Source organism: Bos taurus, chromosome 2 (assembly GCF_002263795.3).
Source record: "Bos taurus isolate L1 Dominette 01449 registration number 42190680 breed Hereford chromosome 2, ARS-UCD2.0, whole genome shotgun sequence".
In the NCBI taxonomy this organism is placed as follows: domain Eukaryota; kingdom Metazoa; phylum Chordata; class Mammalia; order Artiodactyla; family Bovidae; genus Bos; species Bos taurus.
Genome location: NC_037329.1, coordinates 84,823,789 through 84,850,417, shown reverse-complemented (window position 1 = coordinate 84,850,417; position 26,629 = coordinate 84,823,789). Strand labels below are relative to the sequence as shown.

Genomic DNA, 26,629 nt, shown 5'->3' with positions numbered 1-26,629 from the left:
GTCATGAGGCAACTGAAACAGTATAGATGACAGGGCTAGGGTGAGTAGGGGGCCAAGCTATTGGAGATGCTGGTTTAGATCAGGTGGATGGAAAGACTTCTCCAAGATGTTATACAATTTCAAGAAGCTAGGAAGGTAAAGGTCTTAGAGAAGAACTTTCCTTGCCAAGCAAGAGCAAAGGCTTGAGGACAGGAATGAGTTTGATGTAGTATATGGTATGATCAGAGGGGTGAGCAGGGCTTCAAAATGTAGGGCTTGTGTAATCTGGCAAGGAGTTTGGGCTTCATTCTAAGTGAGTTTTATTCCTAAAGGAGTTCATATGGGGATGTAGTTTTGATTTTTTTTTTTAAGTTTCTTCTACCTGCAATGTTGAAAATAGGTTTTAAAAGGCAAACTTGTCACGCGGGAATAAGTGAAAAGGCCCTGGGGTGAGACATGGACAGGACCTGGACTAGTGCAGCAGCAGTAGAGATGGTGAGGATGCATCTTGGAGAAACAGCTGATACTTTTCACGTACTTTTGTCAATGAGGTCAGCACCTTCTTTGTTGAGCCAGATAATAGTTTTTGAATATTGGATTTATTTTTGTTCATTTTGTTTGTGTGTATGTGTGCTGTTTGCAGTGTAACAGCACAATTTGAACTTCATTCTATGTTATTAGCATTTTATTTTCTTCATCAATTTCTTAAATCTAGAACTTATGTTTAGAAACTGGCAGCAAGCAAACTTTTTCTGGAAAGGGCCAGAGCATAAATATCTTCAGCTTTTGGGCCAAGGACAGCATGCAAATTAATGGGTGCGATTATATTCCAATAAAACTTTGTTTGCAAACACAGCCAGCCAGTCCATAAGTCTCTAGTTTACTCATTTCTAGTCTAGACAGCCCGTAAAACAGTATTAAGACTTGATTTGCACTTACTGATTTCTGTGGTGTTAATATTCCTGCTATGGTCAATTTCAAGCTACCATCTTTTTTGTTGTGTGATATCTGTTTTGTTATGTATATTCATTTTTTGTATTTTCTTGATTTCACGTATTATGTGATAACATACTGTGTTTGTCTTGGTCTTATTTCACTAAACATAATACTCTCTAGGTCCATCCACATTGTTGCAAATGGCAGAATTTCATTGTTTATTATGGCTGGATAATCATGTCTTCTTTAGCTGTTCATCTGTTGATGAAAACTGGTTGCTTCCATATCTTGGTTATTGTAAATAATACTGTTGTAAACATTGGGGTACATGTATCTTTTCAAATTAGTGTTTTTTCCCAGATGTATACCCAGGAGTGGAATTGCTGGATCATAAAGGAACATTTCTTGCAAAGATGGGCTCGATAAAGGACAGAAATGGTATGGACCTAACAGAAGCAAAAGATATTAAGAAGAGATGGCAAGAATACACAGAACTGTACAAAAAAGAGCCTCACGACCCAGATAATCACAATGGTGTGATCACTGACCTAGAGCCAGACATCCTGCAATGTGAAGTCAAGTGGGCTTTAGAAAGCATCACTACAAACAAAGCTAGTGGAGGTGATAGAATTCCAGTTGAGCTATTCCAAATCCTGAAAGAGGATGCTGTGAAAGTGCTGCACTCAATATGCCAGCAAATTTGGAAAACTCAGCAGTGGCCACAGGACTGGAAAAGGTCAGTTTTCATTCCAATCCCAAAGAAAGGCAATGCCAAAGAATGCTCAAACTACCACACAATTGCACTCATCTCACACGCTAGTAAAGTAATGCTCAAAATTCTCCAAGCCAGGCTTCAGCAATATGTGAACCGTGAACTTCCTGATGTTCAAGCTGGTTTTAGAAAAGGCAGAGGAACCAGAAATCAAATTGCCAACATCCACTGGATCATGGAAAAAGCAAGAGAGTTCCAGAAAAATGTATATTTCTGCTTTATTGACTATGCCAAAGCCTTTGACTGTGTGGATCACAATAAACTGTGGAAAATTCTGAAAGAGATGGGAATACCAGACCATCTTATCTGCCTCTTGAGAAATTTGTATGCAGGTCAGGAAGCAACAGTTAGAACTGGACATGGAACAACAGACTGGTTCCAAATAGGAAAAGGAGTAAGTCAAGGCTGTATATTGTCACCCTGTTTATTTAACTTATATGCAGAGTACTCATGAGAAACGCTGGACTGGAAGAAGCACAAGCTGGAATCAAGATTGCCGGGAGAAATATCAATAACCTCAGATATGCAGATGACACCACCCTTATGGCAGAAAATGAAGAGGAACTAAAAAGCCTCTTGATGAAAGTAAAAGAGGAGAGTGAAAAAGTTGGCTTAAAGCTCAACATTCAGAAAACGAAGATCATGGCATCCGGTCCCATCACTTCATGGGAAATAGATGGGGAAAACAGTGGAAACAATGTCAGACTTTATTTTTCTGGGCTCCAAAATCACTGCAGATGGTGACTGCAGCCATGAAATTAAAAGACGCTTACTCCTTGGAAGGAAAGTTATGACCAACCTAGATAGCATATTCAAAAGCAGAGACATTACTTTGCCAACAAAGGTTCGTCTAGTCAAGGCTATGGTTTTTTCTGTGGTCATGTATGGATGTGAGAGTTGGACTGTGAAGAAGGCTGAGCGCTGAAGAATTGATGCTTTTGAACTGTGGTGTTGGAGAAGACTCTTGAGAGTCCCTTGGACTGCAAGGAGATCCAACCAGTCCATTCTGAAGGAGATCAGCCCTGGGATTTCTTTGGAAGGAATGATGCTGAAGCTGAAACTCCAGTACTTTGGCCACCTCATGCGAAGAGTTGACTCATTGGAAAAGACTGATGCTGGGAGGGATTGGGGGCAGGAGGAGAAGGGGACGACAGAGGATGAGATGGCTGGATGGCATCACTGACTCGATGGACGTGAGTCTGAGTGAACTCCGGGAGTTGGTGATGGACAGGGAGGCCTGGCGTGCTGCGATTCATGGGGTCGCAAAGAGTCAGACACGACTGAGTGACTGATCTGATCTGATCTGATCAGATGGTAGTTCTAGTTTTAGTTTTTTGCGAAACCTTCCTGCTCTTTTCCACAGTGGCTGTGCCAGTTTACATTCCCACCAACAGTGGACAACAGTTCCCTTCTTTCCACATCCTCACCAACATTTTTTATTTGTAGATATTTTGATAATAGCCATTCTGACAGGTAGGAGGTAATATCTCATTGTACTTTTGATTTGCATTTCTCTTATGATTAGTGATGTTGAACACTGTTAGCCATCTGTAAGTATTGTAAAAATTGTAAGTAAAAATTCTATTTAGGTCATCTGCATGTTTTTAATTGGGCTGTTTGTACTTTTTGATACTGAGTTGTGTGATCTGATTATATAATTTATATTCTAATCAAGGATATTAACCCATTGTCAGTCATATTATTTGTAAATATTTTCTCCCAATTAGTAGGTTTCCTTTGCTATGCAAAAGCTTTTAAGCTCAGTTAAGTCCCGTTTGTTTATTTTTGCTTTTGTTTCTTTTGCTTTAGGAGACATCCAAAAAATATATATTTCTATGATTTAGGTCAGGGAGTGTTCTGCGTTTGTTCTCTTCTAGGAGTTTTATGATTTGATGTCTTACATTTAAGTTTTTAATCCATTTTGAGTTTAGTTTTGTATGTGGTATGAGGAACTGTTCTAATCTCATTTATTAACATGTAGGTGTCCAGGTTTCTCAGCACCACTTATTGAAGATACTGTTTTTCCTCCACTGTATACTCTTGCCTCCTTTGTCATAGATTAATTGACTTGAAGTATGTGGGTTTATTTTTGGCTTTCTGTTCTGTTCCATTTATCTATGTATCTGTCTTTGTGCCCAGTACCACACTGTTTTTGGAAAAGACTCTGATGCTGGGAGGGATTGGGGGCAGGAGGAGAAGGGGACGACAGAAGATGAGATGGCTGGATGGCATCACTGACTCGATGGACGTGAGTCTGAGTGAACTCCGGGAGTTGGTGATGGACAGGGAGGCCTGGGGTGCTGCGATTCATGGGGTCGCAAAGAGTTGGACATGACTGAGCGACTGAACTGAACTGAACCCCACTGTTTTGATTACTGTAGCTTTGTGTATATTCTGAAGTCAGGGAACATGGTCACTCTAGCTTTGTTATTTTCTCTCAGATTGATTTGGAAAGTCATGGTCTTTTGTGCTTCAGTACAAATTTTAATATTTTTTTTTCTAGTTCTATGTAAAATGCCATGGGTATTTCATAGGGATTGCATTAAATCTGTAGATTGCCTTGAATAGTATGGACATTTTAACAATATTAATTCTTCCAACCCAAGGATACAGAGGATCTTTCCTTTTTTAAACATTTTCAGTTTCCTTTATCAGTGTTTTATAGTTTTAAGGACATAAGTCTTTCACATCCTTGGTTAAGTGTATTCTAGGTATTTTATTCTTTTTAAGGCAATTTTAAACAGAATTTTTTTTTTGCTTTCTCTGTTAACTCATGATTAGTGAATAATAGAAAAGCAACAGATTTCTGTATTTTAATCTTTATCTTATGACCTTGCTGAATTCATTCATTAGCTCTAATACTTCTTTGGTGGATACCTAATCATCTTTATTGAAAACAACAAAAATTAAGTAGATACATAGTTGCCATAACTCTAAAGGAAAACTTGAGGAACAAAATACTGTTTTTTGTTTGTGTGGGTCTGTGTCTGTGTGTGTGTGTTTTTATTGTTTTTGCATTGTAGTTGCTTTAAGATATATTCTACTGCCCTCTGCTGGTTATGATCAGATTGCTTCAAAAATTGTCTTAAACCATTTCTCCTGGTAACTCAAGATTTAATTCTTAGTATCATGTCTTTGATATTTGGGATGACTGTGTTTGTCTAATAATTATCAAACATACATACATTTCATTATATGCAACTAAATAATTTTTCCAACATACATGCCAAATGATTATTTTATACTGGAGGGGGTAGCCATTCCCTTCTCCAGGGAATCTTGCCAATCCAGGGATTGAATCCATGTCTCCTGCATTGCAGGCAGATTCTTTACCATCTGAGCCACCAGGAAAGCTCTAAATAATTACTACTTTAGCTTTTAATATGTTCTAGAAAAACTTTAATTCTATCATATAAACTCCTTTCTACTTAATGAAAAAAAGTATTGTTCTAAAATACTCATATATTTCTTATAAGTCAGAGACTTTTGCTATTGCAAAATAGATGAGTTGATAATTACAGTTAGTTTTGTCAATAAGTTTAATTTTCCCTCCATTTTACTTCTTAGCCAGATGAGAAAAATATAAAGTCCCTATGATTAAAAATATTGTAAAGATAAACTGCATAAAACAAGACTATTTCCATATACTAGCATATATCTTATGAAAACAATATTACTTGATTTTGTTTATAATAAATTTTGTTTAGTGAATAATGTATACAGATGCTCACATCTACTTCCTTGTGAGCCTTTGTATACATTTACTATGGCAGCAGTGATAATGTTTTCCAAGCATGAGTTCAGAATACCTATTCTTGATGAAGAATTTCTGGAAAATGAAATATTTTATTTAGCAACAACGTACTAACCTGTGTTATTGGAAATAACAGAGTAAATTAAGACTGGGCCAGGTAATCCTGGACATATGATCACTGTAACACTTAAAAAACCTGCTCCCAAAAAAGGAGGTTTGATTATTACTTGCATTGATTGTGATTAATTAATTGATAAGTTGGTTGATTGATAAGACATATAATTTTCTTATTCTGTTGCCAAATGGCAATAATTTCCTCTCGGTTCTTCTCGATATTTTTCACTTCTAACTCTTCAAACACTTAACCATACAAAACACATTAAGCTCTAAGGAGTGTAATTTTAATGAAATTCCACAAAGAAATTCAGTTAATACTCAGTTGATCATTCATCTAACCATGCAGTGTTTATTTCTTTACTAGAACGATAAGACAAGAAATGACCAAGAGGATTGGGAAATGGCGTTTTGGATTAGAGAAGGGATAACCAAAATGGACATTTTAAATCATATTGCCAGGCAAGAAAACTTTGCATCCTTTAGGTATCATTTAAAGGGGTTCTGCACACTATTAACAGTTGCCAGATCACCTTAACCGGTGTGAACCCACATGCAACATCTTCCAAGGTGAGATCACTCTGTGCAAGAAGTTTTATCATGACACTGCTATGAAATAAGTCCACTTTTGTTTCAGGTAGCAGGTCAGATCCCTTTACTGCATCTTGTTCTGTAAGACCAAAGCAAAACAGCAACTCAAACGCAAAAAAGGATCCCTTTCCAGTTAGACCCACTAAACCCCAGAAGGGAGAATAAAGATGTTTCTTTTCTTTTCACACACAGGTTTGTCCTGTCAGCTTCCATGAAGACAAGGCTCTTTCTACCTAATCCTACCTGTTTAGTGTTTCTGAGCTTTTTAGTTAGTTAGTGTTAGTCACTCGTCATGCCCGACTCTTTGCGACCCCATGGACTGCAGCCCACCAGGCTCCTCTGTCCATGAGATTTTTCAGGCAAGGATACTGGAGCGGCTTGCCATTTCCTTCTCCAGGGGATCTTCCCAACTCAGGGATCGAACCCAGGTCTCCTGCACTGCAGGCAGATTCCTTACCTACTGAGCTACAAGGGAAGCCGTTTGAACCCCTCTAATTCTTAGCTCTGCTAGTTTTATCACTGTATTTCAGCATTTTCATTGCAACTGTGACCTCTGTTTTCCAAACTACTTTCTGCCTCCATTGAACACCTGTCTTCCACCTTCCCCTGTAATTTTCCCTCTCCGTTCTTTTCAGTGATTGGGTTGTGCTTGTCTCTGTATCCTCAGTGTTTAGAACAGGGCTTCCCTGGTGGCTTCGATGGTAAAGTGTCTGCCTGCAATGCGGGAGACCTGGGTTTGATCCCAGGGTTGGAAAGATCCCCTGGAGAAGGAAATGGCAACCCACTCCAGTACTCTTGCCTGGAAAATCCCGTGGATGGAGGAGCCTGGTAGGCTGCAGTCCATGGGGTCGCAGAGAGTCGGACACTACTGAGCAACTTCACTTAACTTAGCACATAATTAATAAGAGGTTATGAGACCCTTCTTCCCTTAATAGAAGGTGGAATGCTTGCCCAAGATCTTCAAAGACTGAAAGTAGAAAACAGTTTTACTACTATCATTGATCTGTTAGAACACAGTGGTGGTAGGCATAATCCCTTATATATTCTTGTACTTAGTTCAACTCTATGGTTTTACAGTGATTTGTACCTCTTCAATGTAATTTTATACCCATTGTTCCACTGGATTTGAATCCCACATGCCTATGAAGAAATCAGGGCAGTTACTATTATCCCATCATTGAGCTGAGCAAATTGAGGCAGAGATTAAATGACTTTCTTTGTCTCTATCCATGAGCTGTGATTAGAAACCTCAGCATAGTTCTGTATAAACTGGAGTATAAATATCTTTTCTGAATAAGTATACTTCTGGTCATATATATGTATATACATATATATAATGTACATTTTAAAACAATACTATATATATTGAATAAACATAAAATATATATTCAAAAATAGAATAGATGGATATGTATATAAGCATATGTATGTGTTCTTGGTCGCTCAGTCATGTTCAACTCTTTGTGACCCCATGGACTGCAGCCTGATACGCTCCTTTGTCTATGGGGATTCTCTATGCAAGAATACTGGAGTGGGTTGCCATGCCCTCCTCCAGGGGATCTTCCCAACCCAGGGACTGAACCCAGGTCTCCCGGATTGCAGGCAGATTCTTTACCTACTGAGCCACCAGGGAAGCCTATATATAAATACAGACATGTGTAAATATGTTACACATACACATATATAAACATACATAAGTAAACATATATATGTGAGTAAATATATATGTAATTTCTTTATAAACATGCAGCCAGAGTCTAGAGGGATGTTCCTGTTTGCCTTATATGTTTTATATAGACCTTAATAATCATGTGCATATTATTCAGAGTTGAAAAAGCGTATTATACAGAGTGAAGTAAGCCAGAAGGACAAACACCAATACAGTATACTAACGCATATATATGGAACTTAGAAAGATGGTAACGATAACCCTGTATACGAGACAGCAAAAGAGACACTGATGTATAGAACAGGCTTATGGACTCTGTGGGAGAGGGAGAGGGTGGGAAGACTTGGGAGAATGGCATTGAAACATGTGAAATGTCATGTATGAAACGAGATGCCAGTCCAGGTTCAATGCACGATGCTGGATGCTTGGGGCTGGTGCACTGGGACGACCCAGAGGGATGGTATGGGGAGGGAGGAGGGAGGAGGGTTCAGGATGGGGAACACATGTATAATTTTTTTTTAATAAAAAAAAAAAAAAAAAAGCGGTGATTCTCAAGGTTGTTTGCTAGATACTGATGAGAGGAATCTTTCTTACGGTAGATGCTTTTTGCAAAGATCAGTTGAACTTGGCACTATATTACACGTCTCACTGAGTGGAGAGGGGGAAGATGAAAGGACGTAATTAATTCTAAGACCAGCCTTAAGACTCCTGTGCTGAAAGAGCTGTCCAACCCCAGGGGATTGCTTCCTGCCCGAGGCTGGGATGGGTTCCTTCACCTATTTACTACTACTTGCCGTAATGCAGTTCTACTGCTTTTCTTTAGCAGAGTGAGGAGCCTTTCTGGTGCCCCAGATAAAGAATCAGGATGTGGCCTATTTACTTATTTTAATGGGCCGGGGGAGGGTTAAGGGAGGGTGACAAGAGAATACACCTGTTTAGAAATGATTTATCTGACAGAATTATCCCACAATAATTTGTTCCCAAAGAGACTTATTAGAGAGCATGACTTGAAAGTTCATTACTGTCGCCGTCACAGAGGCTAGTGTTATCTCCGGCCTCTATGCTTGCAATGGCTTGTGTGAAAATAAATCAGCAACATGCAGCCAAATACAGAAAACAGATGCCTTGTTGATTGTGCATAAGACTCCAAAGCAGGGTCAGCCACAGGCTAAACTATTAGTTAGCTAATGTTAGGCTCTGACAGCCTCCAACTTATTTTATTAGTCTCCTTCTCTGCTTTCATGGTATCACTTTCTTATTCTCTCATGCTCTAATTGCCCAGAGCCCCTGCGTGGGCCTGCCTGCTCTGGCAGTGCTCTGTGCTCTGAACCTCATAATTTCTCACAGCCGTCAAACCTCCTCTCATTTAGACTATCAGGTTGAAATGTGATCTCAAATACTTGCTACTCAGGTGTACTAAGAAACTAGTACACTAGTATTTGAGTAGAGTTTAATGTGTCTGACCTTCCTGCCTTCCATTTTTATAGGGGAAAAATAATTTCCATACAAAGCAAAAGGTTAATGATAGCAAATCAATCAGAATAACTGTAGAAAAGTTACTTTGTGTAGTGTGAATTATACATCAGTCATGGTGACCAACACGTCTCAGTGGCTTAAGCTAACAGAGGGCTGTTTCTCATTCCAAATTGAGTTGTCAGGGTTCTCTGATCCCTGGAGTCCTTCAGAAACCCAGGAACCCAAACTGAGAGCAGCCACCATTTCAGACATGGCCAGTTGCTGTGCTCACCATGCCAAAGGAAAGAAAGCTCTTGAAGGCACTCCCGTCAGCAATGAATTGTCTGACCTAGACGTGACACATTCTGAGAGTCTCTGGAAAGACAGGAACATTGTTGACTGTCCTTGCTTATTCATCTTTTATTCTCAATAACCAGCGCAGTAAATGTTTATTAAGGTGAAGTTATTTCCAGAGATTCTGATTTCTTTCGGGTTTACCTTGGTCTGTCTAAAAGAAAATAAATAACAGAACTCATAAAGTAAAGCCTGTAGGCCTCCACACTCAGTCTGATATCCCTGGGATACTAAAGGTAGGGGGAATCCAAAGCCCTTTGAATCTACCTGAGGAGAATAGCGTTCCGGGAGAGATCCTTCATGGTGGGTCAGTTTCATGAATATCACACTCCTTCAAGGAAATAGCCTATACAGTTACTCCTTTTCTACTGCTTGGCACATGGTACTGTGTTGAATATGTGTTGACTGACTCATAAGGACAGCCCATGGCTTATGGTCTTTTTTTTTTTTTTTTCTGGACTCTTCTTTAAGTATCAGAAGATGACACTGATGACATTTTACAGAACAATCACTTTTTTATGTGTGCTGGTATAATGGGGTTTTATTAAATGTATATTCAATCATGTAAATTTAGCCTACCAGAGTGTGTGCATGAGTATGTGTGTGTGTGTGTGTACAGGAAAAATAGAGAAGAAAAAAAGATAAAAAAATACTAAGATATACAGTCTAGGTAATTCTGCTTGCTATTCTATTTACTGAGATTATGCTTTTAAGCACAAGATGAAAAACTCTAATCTACTGTGGTCTCAGTTGAATATGATTCTCAGTGGGAACTACTCAGCCTATTGCATGTACTTCTAGCATTCAGATTTATGGCCATTTTTCTATACAACTTGGCTCCTAACTATATGCCACCTGTTTCATTGGCATGCACCCAAAGAGCCAGAGATTTTGTGCTGGAGGAAATGCTGGTTATAATGGGGCTGTCTGTGAGGTGGTATATTTGTTTCCTGAATGGTGTAATTTTGACTGTATGGGGTTTGCCTAAAACCAACTTTAAGGTCTTACATCTCCTGTAGAATGAAACTCCACAGCGTTACTGTTCCTTAGAAAACTAGATTCATTAGTGAAGACTCCTTGACTTTCTGTAGTCTATTTTACTTTAATCAAAATTATTTTGCTTTGTCTCCTGTGTGGGTCTAGAGTTCCACTGAATCTGGTATACCATCTGAAGATTAAATATGTCCATGGGAGTTTATGTGTTGCTTTCGCATGTCACAAAGCAGATTAACGTGGCTTTCCCATCCTTCTCTCCAGAGTGCCTACCGCATGTTTACAAACAACACATGTTTGAAGCACATGATCACCAAAGTCCGGCGGGACACCCACCACTTTGAACGCTACCAGCATAACCGGGACCTCGTGGGATTCCTCAACATGTTTGCAAACAAACAACTGGAGCTGCCAAGGGGCTGGGAAATGAAACACGATCATCAGGGCAAGGTAACTTGTAGGAGTGGCCGTGGGGAAGCCGCCACATGACTGTGCGATCTTGTGACTTTGGCACTTGGCTCTACCCATCAAGTGAGGGCTGAAAGTCCTTTGTGAGGGGAAAAATTCCATCTCCTGGTTCAAAGGAAACCTGGACAAGCAGGTTGTTTGTTACCATCAGCAGTTGCTACCCTCTTTTGAAGTGGTATATACAGTGTATGGGAGTCAGGGCACTTGCTGGGCAAAACACCCACTTTGCATGGACATTCTTTGAACTGTAATCTCACCATTTTCTACTGATTAGAGAAGAGGTTTCTTAGGCAATGATACTTCCCTCTCCTAGCTGTGTTGTGGATAGTTGAATACAAGTTGTGGCATTGTTTGGAGAAGGTGGCTAGGAGGTTGCTAAGCAACAACACAAGGTGTGTCTTGACACTATCCGGGTTTGGGCCTTAGTCTTGTTGGTTCAAAACCCTGATTTTGTTAGCACGTTAAACAAGATTCAAAGATTGATTAATTTATGATGAGAAATACGTAACTCTCGCACAGTCCAGGTAACCACATCTGCACTTCCTTTTTAAACAAATGAATCAGAAAGCCGGGTTACTATCAGGAGGTTGTCTTATGAGTAAGAAATCAAAGTGAGAAAGTTAGTAATTCTTATTAAGGTGTTTCTCAGCCAAGATTTTGTTTATTTAACTCTTGTTCGGCGTGTACTAGGAGCCATGAACTGTTTAAGTTCTTTATGTTTAAGCTCTCCACAATAACTCTGTAAGACAATACTTTTGTTATTATTGCTATTTACATATGCAGAGTTCAGGTGCAGAATGGTTCAATGACTTGCCCAGGGACTAGAGATGGGCAATGTCTGAGCTGGGCTCTAACCCATGCAGTCTGGTTCAAGGGTCCTTGCTCCTAACCACCATATTATGCTCTCCAAGTATTGAGAAACCAACCAACACTTTTCCTGTCTGTAAAAATACTTGAAATACGTGACTTGTAAGTGTGGGGAGGATTGACAAAAATTTATAATAACTGTACTTGACTTTTTCATTCAACAAATATTTATTGAACACCTGTGCAAAACAGAGCAGCCAACAACTCCATAGAACTGTCTTTCTGATGGAAAGAGATGGCCAATGGACAAGTAAATACCACGTATGCTAAGAGCTGATTAAAGTTTTGATTTAAAGAAAAGCAGGATATGAGGTCTAGGAAAAGGCAGGAGTGGAGAGTTATTTTATAGAGGGTGTCTGGGGAAGGACTCACAAATTAAGCTCTGCATGTACGCAGATGTAAATGAAGTGAGAAATAAACCATCCCAGGGAAGAGCATTCAGGTGAGTGGAATGTGGAAAGTACTCAGTGCATTCCATTCTTCCCTAAAGTACCCTCTAGCAAAAATACCACAGTGTATCTTGCTCATCCTGAACTCAGCTTCTAGCAATCTTACCTGAGACTTAGCAGCAGTCAAAATTGATATTACAAATTGCATGGATAGATTTTAATGCATGGGAGGAACCCTCAGACTTTCATTGAAACTACTGACCTGAGTTTTGTAAAATTTTTACTAAACCTCTAATTCTCAGCCCAGAGAAGATTAGAAGTGGTAAGCATGAAGTTCAGAATAGATGAAAGAGAATGGATGTGTGATTAGGTCCCTAAACCACAGGTAGAATAGTGGTATATCAGAGTTAGGTGGGATGGCAGGGAAGCCTTTCCAGGACATGGGGAGCCTGCAGGGACACTTGGCGGTTCCTGTGCTCTCTCTTTCCCAAGGAGGATGTCACTTTGCTGGTGCCGAGTGTTTGTAAACATTCTACTAAATGGAAATGCGCAGGTAGTCCAAGAAAGGGTGATGGAAAATACTGATGGTATTATGCCTGCATGTAAAAGAGCATTAGCAGACCAAGAATCAGCTCTGTTCTCAACTCTGACAGTTTTTTTTCCTGATGTCATGGGGATCTATACTCATTAGAAGCCCACTGCTGCTGCTGCTAAGTCGCTTCAGTCGTGTCCGACTCTTTGTGACCCCATAGATGACAGCCCACCAGGCTCCCCCAACCCTGGGATTCTCCAGGCAAGAACACTGGAATGGGTTGCCATTTCCTTCTCCAATGCGTGAAAGTGAAAAGTGAAAGTGAAGTCGCTCAGTCGTGTCCGACCCTCAGCGACCCCATAGAAAACCACAGGTCCAGGGAAAAACCCAAGCTGAGATAATGCTGCATGTATTTCTGCTCTGTGCAGAGACTTAACATGTTAAGTCATTTTGTATCCTTAGCTGAAGGGAATCAGGAACTTATCATGCAGACCTGGAAGGGAAGGTTCCTCTCTTGCCAGTCATAACTTGCCAGACATGCTTCAAGAGAGAGCCTCTTATTAATAACACCTGAACCTTGAGAAGAGTTTAAGTTGAACTTAGAATACTATTTAAGATGAGTTATGATGTATTCTTAAGAACAAGTTCTGTCTCATAGCTTTTATAAAAGTTTCGATGGTTAAACAGAGGTAAACATTATCTCGACTGTGTGGGTAACATAACCATCTATCCTCTTTCCTGAGAGTTTGGACTCATGTGGGGTTTCAGCCTAAAGTTGTAAGCATTGTTAAGAGCATTGAGTGTGAGTTGGGAGATAGCTGACCTCACAGGTTGCTGGTGACTTTCCTTTTGAATGACGTGTGGCATGAAAGATGTGGAAGGACCCCTGGCCTTGTGGACAGAATGAATTACCAGACAGGCCTGAAGAGGATCACTTTAGCCTGATTCCTCTGCTTTGTGCATTTAGACTTTAGTAAGATTTTTAGCTAAGCTGGATACCTTAATGAAAGCAGGTATATCTCCCTGTGCTTCCCATCATCCTTTCTTTACAAATGACTGACTTCTCATAAACAAAAATAGCTTGAAAGAACATTTGGGAGAGGCTCTTGCCGTGGCTGTACTTTAAAAATCATAGCTCCCATCCTTCGCCGTTAACAGGTTTTCTACTAGCCTGAAATTTTAACTGCCCCTTTTTGATGTATTGCTTTACCTCTAGAATGTTTAAAGGGAGTAAACTTTTTTTCCCATTTAATATAGCATCAGAAGCTATTAAATACTATGAGTTTTTTCCCCAGAGTGATGACTAATTTCTAGAATTGACATGAAATAGGATGACCAGATCCTCACCTGCATGAAAAGACGTGGTTCTTATGAGAAATGTTGTCAAATTTAGCTGCTCAGGCCTATGAAATTTGGTTCCATCTTCTTTTCTCAAGTGCAACATCTTCCTTTTGTTTTCATCAGTTTTGCCATTCACCACACTTCCGAATGCCTGCTATACGCAAGCCACTGTGATAACTGTGGTACAAGCTCACAGTGTAGTATTATGTAGTGTGTACTACTAGATATCTGCTAGATGTGGCTATACATTTAGATTAATTCCTTCCATTCTCAAAGCAACCTTGTTCGTAACTGCTATTTTTAATCCATATTTTTTTAGAAGAGGAAATTAAAGCACAGCATGGCTAAGTGAGCTGACCAAGGTCCTGTAATTATGTGTGGTAGAATTGGATTTGACTTAGTCCATCCAGATCCAGAGTCTATGCTGTCACCCTGCCTCTCACCAGGGAGGAGGTGAATACACATCTTCTAGCTCTTATAGTGAAGGCAGTAAACAGTGCTCTGGGAGCCTGTGGTATGGTCTCCTACCATGGTTGAGAGGGTGGGGGCTTTCATACACACCATCGAAGGGCAGCAGAGTGGGTGGATTGCTCTTGGCTCTCTAGGCATAAGTGAGTCCCCATAGTCCCCCTTGCACTGTTTCATGATGCCTATACCTATGTGTCTCATGGTGTTGCTGTTAACTTGTTTTGTCTTCCCAAGCAGATGATCCCCTCCTTAAGAGTGCTTCTGTTTATTTTTTTTAATTACTCCCTCTTCAACCCCAGTGCCATTCATATAGAAGGTTCTCAAAACAGGTTTGATGAATGAATGAAATTTGTCATCTGTAGATTCCTAGTTTTTCAGTGATCTCTGCTTTGGACAAACAAGAAAGCTTCCAGGCTCTCTCCCCATTGCCACTCGCTCCTCCTTCTGTGCACTCACTGGAAGTAGCTCCTAGGATTTGCCTGGTTTGACCTCTCTTATTCCGTGTGCTGTCTTGGATTTTTCACATTACATGTTTGAACAGGGTAGTGATTATGCTTGTACTACAGTTTAGCTGTCTCCAATTTGGAAGAGACTTTTCTTCTAATTACTTAAGGCCAAGGGTTTAAGTTGGCTGAGATTTCACAAAATTCTGGATCTGGTATGCTTTTTGGTGGAGTTCTAGGGTGAAAAATGTCCTTGACTTACATGAAAGAAGAGAAGTAAAATATTCTTTTAACATTGACTATGAATTAAAGAGTAAGAACGGACTATCAGGCCTTCTGGGTAAGATGATAATGATGGTGATGACAGTGATGACACCTACATTTATTGGGCTCAATCCATGTGCCAGGCACTTCACTTGGTATTTGTTCATGGATTATTTTATTTTGACCTCATGGCAGTTTATGAGGTGGGTATTATCATTATTGTTCACATTTTATTGAAATTTGCATGCGTGCACGCGTCTGCTAAGCCACTTCAGTTGTGTCTGACTCTTTGCGATCCTACGGACCGTAGCCCACCAGGCACCTCTGTCCATGGGATTTTGCGGGCAAGAATACTGGAATGGGTTGCCATGTCCTCCTCCAAGGTACCTTCCTGACCCAGGGATCGAATCTGCATCTCTTATGTCTCCTGCATCAACAGTCAGGTTCTTCTAATGTGTATATTAGTAAGCAAGTGAGGAATTCAGGATTCTAACTTTAGGAGCATGCCTCTTAACTACTGTACTCTATTGGGAGGGATTGTCTTTGAATATGGGATATACTTTATCATTCCAGGGAAGAAGAGTTCCAGTCCAGGTGTTGGGATTACTGGTATCCTTCAAGGCTGAGTCATACAAATAGGTTTTGATTAGATTATAGGTATTTTACCGGATGACACCCCACCAGAAACATTCACGACTTCATGCTTAAATACCATAGATCTAGGAGCTAAAAAGGGAAGCCTAGTCTTCCTCTAATTCAACCTAATAGGTGTGGGATTTCTCTTGGTGGAGAGAATGTTTTAAAATTATATTATGGTGATGGTTGCACAATCCTATGTATATACTAAAAACAGTGGATTGTACTGTTCAAATGGGTGAGTTGTATAGTATCTGAGTTATGTCTCAATAAAACTATTTTTAAAAAGCAGTGGGTTAAATTAGAGGAAGACTAAGTTTCCCTTTTCAGCTCCTAGATTTTATAGATCTTTGATTCTTTAGTCTTAAGGATTAGATGATATAGTTCTACTTTTAATTACATTTGGAAAGGTATCTTGTTCACAATTCCACACTGTTTTAATTAGTATTTTGTTTCACTCCTTGATATTCTCAGTTGTTTTTATCCTAGCAATTAATCCAAGTTTTATTTTATGCAGGATAGTCCTCATGAGACTGTGATTAACATCTGTGTATACAAATTTGTTGAACCTAAATGTCTAGGATTTTCAACTAACATACAGGACACATTTTGACTTGTCTTATTTGAAACAAAACATTTAAGCAAAGAAAGTAGGCCAGTATAGAAAGAAAATCTCTTCTTTCTTCTATTGTAATAATTCTTAAACTTTTGTACACTCTCAGGGCTGTGGAAAAAAAGAGTAATTTGGGATCTGGGTTACAGTGTTGATATAAACTTTTTATATTTATGCAAGAAATATGCATCAGTAGTATTAAAATGTGACTTGGATAAAATGCTTCTGATTCTTGGCTGGGTTTGATCATTAGTATGTGCTCATGGGGATAATATATCTGTAGACGATTATGAGTTTTAATAAGGAAAACCAAATGTTACTTTACATAGTAGTGTTCATTCTTTCTTCCTCACTTTTATTCTTTCCTCCTTTCTTTTTTCTTTTCTTCCTCCCTCTCTTCTTCACTCCTTTATTTTCTTCCTTCCCATTGTTAATTTGAAGAATTTGAAGAAATTATGCTGCAGTGGGTCAGGATTCCTGGATCTATCATTGTCTAGTCTAACTTCTACAAACCTCAGTTTTCTCTAAAGTGAGAGTTAGTAACCTGTCCTGTCCAGCTTCTGGGGCTGTGGTTGGCATCCAGTTAGATAATCATGAGATAACTAATGGAAGAAAAACAATTAGGATTATAATTAACACAATTTACTCAGCAATTGACTTATTACTTATAGTGTAGAAAATAAAAGCAGTACAATGACAAATCTCTAGAGTTTTATTACTTAGTTTGGGGGAAAAAATATGGATTATGCAGACATCTACAGAATAAAATGGCCCACGTGGCACACTAAGTCAGGAATGCTACTCATCTGGTTATTCCTACCCAGCTCACTAAAATCTTGATTTGAATGATTAGGTAGAAGCAAGAATCTATCTAGAACAATAACTAAACAGTTTCAATTTAGACTTTTATGAAAATGATAAAGATTTGTTATTGATGGCTGAATCCTTACTCTGATGGGAAATACGCAGTGACCTATCAAAGATGCAGTGTAGAATTAGTGTAGTGTCCCATGCCCCCTCTTAGCAGCCTGCTGATCTCCCTTAACCAAGGTGGTCCAACAAAATGGTTTTGTCACAATAGGGGTCACTTTACTGTTCTTGTTCCTTTTGTCCATATTGTTCTTGACCAGTGCAGGGTAGTCTGCCCTCAAGTGTTTGCTTCTGTCTGAAACCTGTACAATGACCCGGAGCATTATCAGTTTCTCTACTATGAGTCCTGTGTTATTGTGGTCTCTCTGCTAGATTTGTCTCTTGCTAGATTACTGGTCTTCTGTGGTGGTTACGTACTCTATAAGCTATGATCATGAAGATAGCATTTTAGAAACATCCTTCACAAGAGAAGTAGCTTTCTTCTTAGAACCAGAACTGAAATCAGATCCATGCATTTATTTGCACAGAATCATGCCCTTCCAGTGTAAAACCACTAGGCACCCTCCCCAAGACTGTTCTACTTTAGTGCCTCTGATTTGTATTATGAAAACATAGAATAGGCATCATGCACTAGTATAGATGCAGAATGACATTCCTGGAATGGAATACATGGAGAGGTTTCATAGTAAAGATTGGATTTGAACTGAACCCTAAATGATAAGTAGGATTTTTATAAAATTAGACTGGGGGAGAGAAAACAGGGCATGGCAAAGGAAGGAAAAAACCTAACGTAAAGAAGTGGAAAAAAGAACACATCCTGAGTGGGTATGTTTTGTTCCTTTGAAGAAGTAATGGGAAAATATTGAGAAACCATGTATTAGATACAAGCGCGTGTGCGCGTGCGCGCACACACACACACACACACACACACACACACACACACACACACACATGAGCTGATGGTATAAGATCCAATACAAAACCCAGCAGGCTCACGACTCAAGACTCAAGAAAACGCCAATGTTCCTACTCAGTCAGGCCAGAGCAGGTCCCTCTTACTCAGACTTTTGACCTTCAATGATTTTATGAGGCCCATCCACATTGGAGGGCTTCCCAGGTAGCTCAAATGGTAAAGAATTTGCCTGCAACGCAGGAGACCTGGGTTTGATCCCTGGGTCGGGAAGATCCCCTGAAGGAAGGCATGGCAACCCACTCCAGTATTCTTGCCTGGAGAATCCCATTAACAGAGGAGCCTGGAGGGCTACATTCCATGGGGTCGCAGAGACTAACACTTTCACTTTCACCCACACTGGGGAGGGCCATCTGTTTAACTCAGGCTACTGATTGAAAGATATGTCTTCCAGAAACACCAACAGACACATCCAGAATATTGTTTGGCACTCACTGGCCCAGTTAACACATGAAATTAACCATCACAGATCAGTATCAGTGGAGTGAAATCTGTCGAAGCACTGTTGCAGAGCGTTAAGGATGACAGAGAGAATGATACAAAAGACATGGACGGTTAGAAAGTTATGACAAAGCTTGATATTTCCTAAATTTATGTAGTGAACTTATTGTTTGGTTTAGTTTTTGGAAAAAGTGTTATTTATTTTTTGTCTCCCCTTTCAGATGGCAAATATGGAATAACCCTTTTTTCCTGCTTTTTGTTTTGAACTGTCAAACAGTAGAGTACTGTGGGGCACTCTCACAGGTGCTTTGCCCAGATCATTCTACTCGAGCCTAAATTGAAATGCTAAGAAACTGTGGACTTTAAAAAAAGTGATATAAATGTTATGGGTTCTTTAAAGAAAAATGTAAAATGGTAACCATCTGCTTATTTAATGTGAAGTGTCCTATCCCAAAGCTTTGTAAAGCCAAGCTTTGTAACTCTAGAACATTGTGACTTTGGATGTCAGATTGGGGAGTTGAGTATCAGCATGGTCTGAATATTCAACTTGGCAAGTAGAATAACCATGACAAGTAGCAGTTTTGGTTAGGATAGATTTTTAGAAGAGAGAAGATATTTGTACCATGAAAGTTACCATAGTCCTAGCCTGCTTGAGGATTCTCATTTTACCATACTCTCTATGTGGCTGGAGAAGTTGCCCAAGTGATGACATAGACTTTGGTTTTAATCCTATATGAAGCTCATGGCCACAGTTTATTAGGTCAGGTTCATCTTAATGAGTATAATGCAACTTAATATTTGGAGGTTTCAAGTGAATCCCAAAAGTCTTTTAGCTCAGTAAGTTCTACACTTAGAAAACTATGTTTTGTTTTTTCTTTTTTTGTCTATTAGAGCACTGTATTTCTTATTTTTGTGGTGCATCCCTTTAAGTACTTTGAAACAACTAATAACTTTGTGGTGGTGATCTGGTTTCAGTCAATCAGTCAATCAGTTCAGTCGCTCAGTCGTGTCCGACTCTTTGCGACCCCATGAATCGCAGCACGCCAGGCCTCCCTGTCCATCACCAACTCCCGGCGTTCACCCAAACTCATGTCCATCGAGTCGGTGATGCCATCCAGCCATCTCATCCTCTGTCGTCCCCTTCTCCTCCTGCCCCCAATCCCTCCCAGTATCAGAGTCTTTTCCAATGAGTCAACTTTTCGCATGAGGTGGCCAAAGTATTGGAGTTTCAGCTTTAGCATCAGTCCTTCCAATGAACACCCAGGACCAATCTCCTTTAGAATGGACTGGTTGGATCTCCTTGCAGTCCAGGGGACTCTCAAGAGTCTTCTCCAATACCACAGTTCAAAAGCATCAATTCTTCAGCGCTCAGCTTTCTTAACAGTCCAACTCTCACATCCATACATGACCACTGGAAAAACCATAGCCTTGACTAGACGGACCGGTGATCTGGTTTAATCACCTCCAATTACATAGCATTCCAAGTAGAAATGAAATTAACCTTTATATAGCACACTTTTAGAGGATCTCTTGCTTATTTGTAAGGGGTACAAACTTGTTAGACCAAAAAGTAACCCATGCAAATGCACAAAGAGGCTGAAGTGAATAATCTTCTGAGGCTGTATACCTTTCTGAATGAGAGACTAGAGCAGAGTTTGGTTTTGCGAATGTATTTTTGAATAAAATGCTAGTACCATGGAGTCTTGAAGGAATTGCTCAAATATGAAGATGGCCTTTGCCTTTTGCTTTTAAAGAGTTGTCCTCTGACCAGCATTGGATCTTTATAAAAAATGTAGTATACTATCTTCAGATTTCATGGTAATGCCCTTCTGTATTACCTAAAATGTACTGATTTGGATAACTTCATCCTTGGTTTTCTGTAGTGGTAAATGCTTAGCAACCAGCTCCTTAGGGGTGGTGGGGAAGAGGGCTGATCTGTAGCATTTGCCATTTTCCATGGTGTAAATTCTCTCACCATAGCCAATTTCAGGCTGCCAGCATCATCGTCAACCAGCTACCATAATTCCTTGAAATTTCACCATGAGTTCATGGAATCTGGTCCAAGCCATCCCCAGCATGTCACTGACTTCCCTGTATTATATGTCTCAATACCTAAATACCACCACTCCCAACACATAAAATCTGCCTCCGCCCTGCCCCGCCCTGCCTTGAGCTAACATTTATGTATGAAGTGTGGGGAATGTTTTACTTATCCACATCTACTAACTGATCAGCTGTTTCCAGAACTCTAACCCAGTGCCTTGTGTCCCTGTTTTTCTCTCAACTTTAGCTCTCTGATCATAACAATTTAACAAAATAACTTTCTTTAGCTTTTTTGTGATTGATACAGATGCCATGAGACATTTAGGACCACTCATTCCTTCAAATGAACCAAAAGGTAGAAAATGTTAGCATGATTGTTTTTTACTTATAATAAACTATATCATTCAGGTCTTTTCATCTATCATTTGGTAACAGAAATCTGTCTGGGATATAATATAGAGAAAATAATAGCATGTTTATTCCTATAATTGGGGAAATGCTAGACAGGGGACCAGGAGCTGAGAGGAGATTTATATTTTGGAAGGGAGAGAATGTGTGAGTAAATTAAAGTCTTTATAGAAATTAGATTACAATTAACTTTTTTGAGCATTTTAATATTTTATAGAGTTGATAAAGTAGAAGTTAGAACAGATTCAGTATGTAGCATGTCTAATCTTTAAACTGTCGTTCTTTTAGGGAAAGAAAGAAGATTTGATGTCTTCCTGTAGCATAGTTACAAGTGCTTTTTGTTTTATTTTGTTTACATGGTCTTTTAATATGGATTCCTGGTTTGGCAAAATGTTAAGTGGAAACAATTTCAAACTTCTGTGACTTAGATTTGTTGAGCCTCAGGTTGGTATTTCTTCACAAATACTGATGGCTTTTTCTTTTCTTAAAATAATAGAAACTTAAAAAAAGAATTGTGTAAAGAGAGAAGTGTATTTTGTTTGGCCTCACTAAAATACCACTTGGCTCCAACCAGCTCATATTTTCTAACTCTGACCATGCCCTGAAGCAGTGAAAGGGTAGAAGTTTTTAAAATGAGATTTGAATTTGGATATTTGCATTCCTTTCAGTTTTTTATTATATTGTTAGTTCTAGTTGGTCCAGCACGGGAAAGCTTGAGTGAATTTCCTTAATGAAACTTAACAGTAGAGACTCTATGTTTTCAAAATTTGCTTAGCTAGTGGCTAATCTGAAAAAGATTCATTTTTGGATACAATTGCTTTTTCGATGTGGTCTGCATTCTCAACATACTGTTTACTCAGGCAGTATTTATTAATACCTGGTAGAAAATTTCATAAATAAAAGCAGACCACTCAAGAATAATGACATAAAAAGTGACCCAAATTAAATTAAAAAAAGAAAAAGAAAAGTAGTCAGTCAGCTTTGTTACTGACTTGAGCTACTTAGGATATCCTGTGGGAACGTGATCTACTTTTGTGACATAATTGATTTGTGCATCACAAATAGAAATGGCAAGCCTAAATTTTGGGTGGTATTTATTTATGCTTTCCTCTTCATGTTAAAGTAGAATGCATTTCCCACACCTCAGTTGGGATTTGAGTCATCTCCTTGGAGTGGAGGTAGCAAAGCACTGTCCAGGGTCGCACAGTTAACAGAGAGAGCACAGCGCATGCTCAGAGAAGCTGCTTCCTGGTGCTGCCCTTAGTGCTAGTTCACTAGGCGTGGCTTCCATACAGGTCTTCACAGGGACTTCCCCCCAAGTATCTGGCAGACTTAAAAAGCTCATGCAAACAATACACACATTCCGTCTTCTCTGAATCGGAGCCCCTTGTGGAATACAGACTAGCACCTCTCCCCACCCACAGCGCTGTCTCCAGCAGGGGAGCAGTCCGCGGACTGTGCGGAGGAAGTACCGTTTGCTGTCCAGCATCAGTAGTGGGCTTGTCAGTGTTGAAAGTGAATGTTATTGTCGGCCTAATTCAATAAATATGTAAATGTTTTGCTAAACTCAAGTACTATGTGAGGTGTGAAGAAAGTAGGAAGAACATCAAAAAGAAAAATAGGAGGAAGAAAGAATGGGAAAAAAAGAGAAATAAGAAAAGATGAGAGGGGAAGGAGGCACTGCTCACTGGGCTTTGGAGTCAGGAAGATGGATTCAAATCTCAGCTTTATACTTTCCCAGCCCTACGTTTCACTTAAACCTCGAACCATTATCCAACTGTATTGAAGGTGAACAACAATAAGACATCATTATTTATGAAGTAATGAAAAATCTTATTTATAATGGTGGTGGCTGGCTTCTATGTTCATCTGTGCTGAGACAGTGCATCAGTTAGGATTTGGTTTGGCTACCCTGTGACAGAAACCTGTACTAAGTTTAATATGCAAGATTTTATTCTCTCATATGAAGAAGTTCAGAGGTAGGTACTCTGTAGGTTTTAGGGTGGTTCCTTAAATTGTAAGAGCCTAGCTCCTTACGGTTTTTTGCTTAGCCACTCAGTCTTACTAAAGCCAAACTCTTCAAGGTTCAGTATGGCTGCTGGAGCTCTGTTTGGCTCACATCTTTGTTTTAGGAAGCTAAATGGATGAAGAACAGAAGAAGACTTCACCTTGTGAAAATCTCCTTGTAAGGAGGTTGTCCAGAAGTATCACGTGGCACTCTGTTTACATCTCATTGGCCAGAATGTAATCTAGGCCATACAGAGCTAGAAGGAGCCTGGAAGTACAGTTTTACTGGTTCTCCATTTTTTTGAGCTTGGTGTATAGACTGTAGGGAGAAAAATTATGATCTTTAGAAAAATGTCTGAGAAGTTAAAACTATTATTAGTAATAATAATAGTAATAATAGTCACATTTAAGGGGTCACAGAGACTATGTTCAAAAATTTCTATGAACCATCTCATTTTACCTTTGTTTGATGTAGGCATTACTGTCCCTATTTAACAGAAAAGAAATTGTGGTTTAAAGAAAAGTAGTTTGCCCAAGGTTATGCCACTAGTAAGTGGTGGAGCTAGGGCTCAGACCCAGGCTTGTCTTTCTGGATCGCAAGCATTTAATCACTACTTTGTCTTCGACTTCTCAAGGTTTAACTTGGTAGTTTATACATGTCCATTTGAGATATTTTGAAACCTTCTATCTTATTTGTGGTTTTGTAGTCTTCAGTTCGGAGAAGGCAATGGCAAGCCACTCCAGTACTCTTGCCTAGAAAAATCCCATGGATGGAGGAGCCTGGTAGGCTGCAGTCCATGGGGTCGCTACAAGTCGGACTCCACTGAGCGAATTTACTTTCACTTTTCACTTTCACACAATGGAGAAGGCAATGGCAACCCACTCCAGTGTTCTTGCCTGGAGAATCCCAGGGACTGCAGAGCCTGGTGGGCTGCCATCTATGGGGTCGAACAGAGTCGGACACAACTGAAGTGACTTAGCAGTAGCAGTAGCAGCAGTCTTCAGTTCTCCACATGTTTTACCCAACACACACACACATACACACACACTTCTCTCATTTGTTTTTCTCAAACTTGTCAGTCTTTCTATGCTTATTTTTTCAAAAAACATGATTTTTATTTATTTATTTATTTTTTTCTTTCTTTTTTTTTTTTTTTCTTTTTAGGTATACATGTGTTCCCCATCATGAACCCTCCTCCCTCCTCCCTCCCCATACCATCCCTCTGGGTCGTCCCAGTGCACTAGCCCCAAGCATCCAGTATCGTGTATCGAACCTGGACTGGCAACTCGTTTCTTACATGATATTTTACATGTTTCAATGTCATTCTCCCAAATCTTCCCACCCTCTCCCTCTCCCACAGAGTCCATAAGACTGTTCTATACATCACTGTCTCTTTTGCTGTCTCGTACACCGGGTTATTGTTACCATCTTCCTAAATTCCATATATATGCGTTAGTATACTGTATTTATGTTTTTCCTTCTGGCTTACTTCACTCTGTATAATAGGCTCCAGTTTCATCCACCTCATTAGAACTGATTCAAATGTATTCTTTTTAATGGCTGAGTAATACTCCATTGTGTATATGTACCACTGCTTTCTTATCCATTCATCTGCTGATGGACATCTAGGTTGCTTCCATATCCTGGCTATTATAAACAGTGCTGCGATGAACATTGGGGTACACGTGTCTCTTTCCCTTCTGGTTCCTCAGTGTGTATGCCCAGCAGTGGGATTGCTAGATCATAAGGCAGTTCTATTTCCAGTTTTTTAAGGAATCTCCACACTGTTCTCCATAGTGGCTGTACTAGTTTGCATTCCCACCAACAGTGTAAGAGGGTTCCCTTTTCTCCACACCCTCTCCAGCATTTATTATTTGTAGACTTTTGGATCGCAGCCATTCTGACTGGTATGAAATGGTACCTCATAGTGGTTTTGATTTGCATTTCTCTGATAATGAGTGATGTTGAGCATCTTTTCATGTGTTTGTTAGCCATCTGTATGTCTTCTTTGGAGAAATGTCTATTTAGTTCTTTGGCCCATTTTTTGATTGGGTCGTTTATTTTTCTGGAGTTGAGCTGTAGGAGTTGCTTGTATATTTTTGAGATTAGTTGTTTGTCGGTTGCTTCATTTGCTATTATTTTCTCCCATTCTGAAGGCTGTCTTTTCACCTTGCTAATAGTTTCCTTTGATGTGCAGAAGCTTTTAAGGTTAATTAGGTCCCATTTGTTTATTTTTGCTTTTATTTCCAATATTCTGGGAGGTGGGTCATAGAGAATCCTGCTGTGATGTATGTCAGAGAGTGTTTTGCCTATGTTCTCCTCTAGGAGTTTTATAGTTTCTGGTCTTACGTTTAGGTCTTTAATCCATTTTGAGTTTATTTTTGTGTATGGTGTTAGAAAGTGGTCTAGTTTCATTCTTTTACAAGTGGTTGACCAGTTTTCCCAGCACCACTTGTTAAAGAGATTGTCTTTAATCCATTGTATATTCTTGCCTCCTTTGTCAAAGATAAGGTGTCCATATGTGCATGGATTTATCTCTGGGCTTTCTATTTTGTTCCATTGATCTATATTTCTGTCTTTGTGCCAGTACCATACTGTCTTGATAACTGTGGCTTTGTAGTAGAGCCTGAAGTCAGGTAGGTTGATTCCTCCAGTTCCATTCTTCTTTCTCAAGATCGCTTTGGCTATTCGAGGTTTTTTGTTTTTCCATACAAATTGTGAAATTATTTGTTCTAGCTCTGTGAAGAATACTGTTGGTAGCTTGATAGGGATTGCGTTGAATCTATAAATTGCTTTGGGTAGTATACTCATTTTCGCTACATTGATTCTTCCAATCCATGAACATGGTATATTTCTCCATCTATTAGTGATTTTTAATACTTGGTTAGTTCATTGTCATTTGTCTTCTTGTATTTTGGTCAAGAGTCTGCTATTCAAGTTTTTGGAAGTTTATTTTCTGAGCACCCTCTTTCTCCCAGATGTAACCCTAAAATCTATCAGAGAGAACAGGGTGAGTAAGGAGTCCCTACCCTGAAGGCATTTACAGTATAATTCTTTAGAGAATGGATTTTAGACAAGCCTCTTAACATCAAATTATACTGTGGCACTCCATGTAAATCACAACTGACCTAGATGGACACACCCATTTGTCCTTACAATTACAAGTGCATCATTGTTACCTCTAAACGGCCGCCTGCACCTTCAAAACATGCCTAAGAAATTAGGTAGAGTAAGAAGGCAATCCTATTTTC

General features: G+C 39.5%; 1 protein-coding gene across 2 annotated transcripts in view; it reads left to right on the top strand.

Moving 5' to 3' along the window:
• HECW2 (HECT, C2 and WW domain containing E3 ubiquitin protein ligase 2) overlaps positions 1–26,629 on the top strand; it is a 446,473-nt gene that overhangs the window by 329,451 nt on the left and 90,393 nt on the right. For both annotated transcript variants that reach the window (XM_024981178.1, XM_024981179.2), the window contains one exon: positions 10,882–11,067. In XM_024981178.1, coding sequence (XP_024836946.1) covers positions 10,882–11,067 — 186 coding nt within the window. The remainder of the gene's footprint in view (positions 1–10,881; positions 11,068–26,629) is intronic.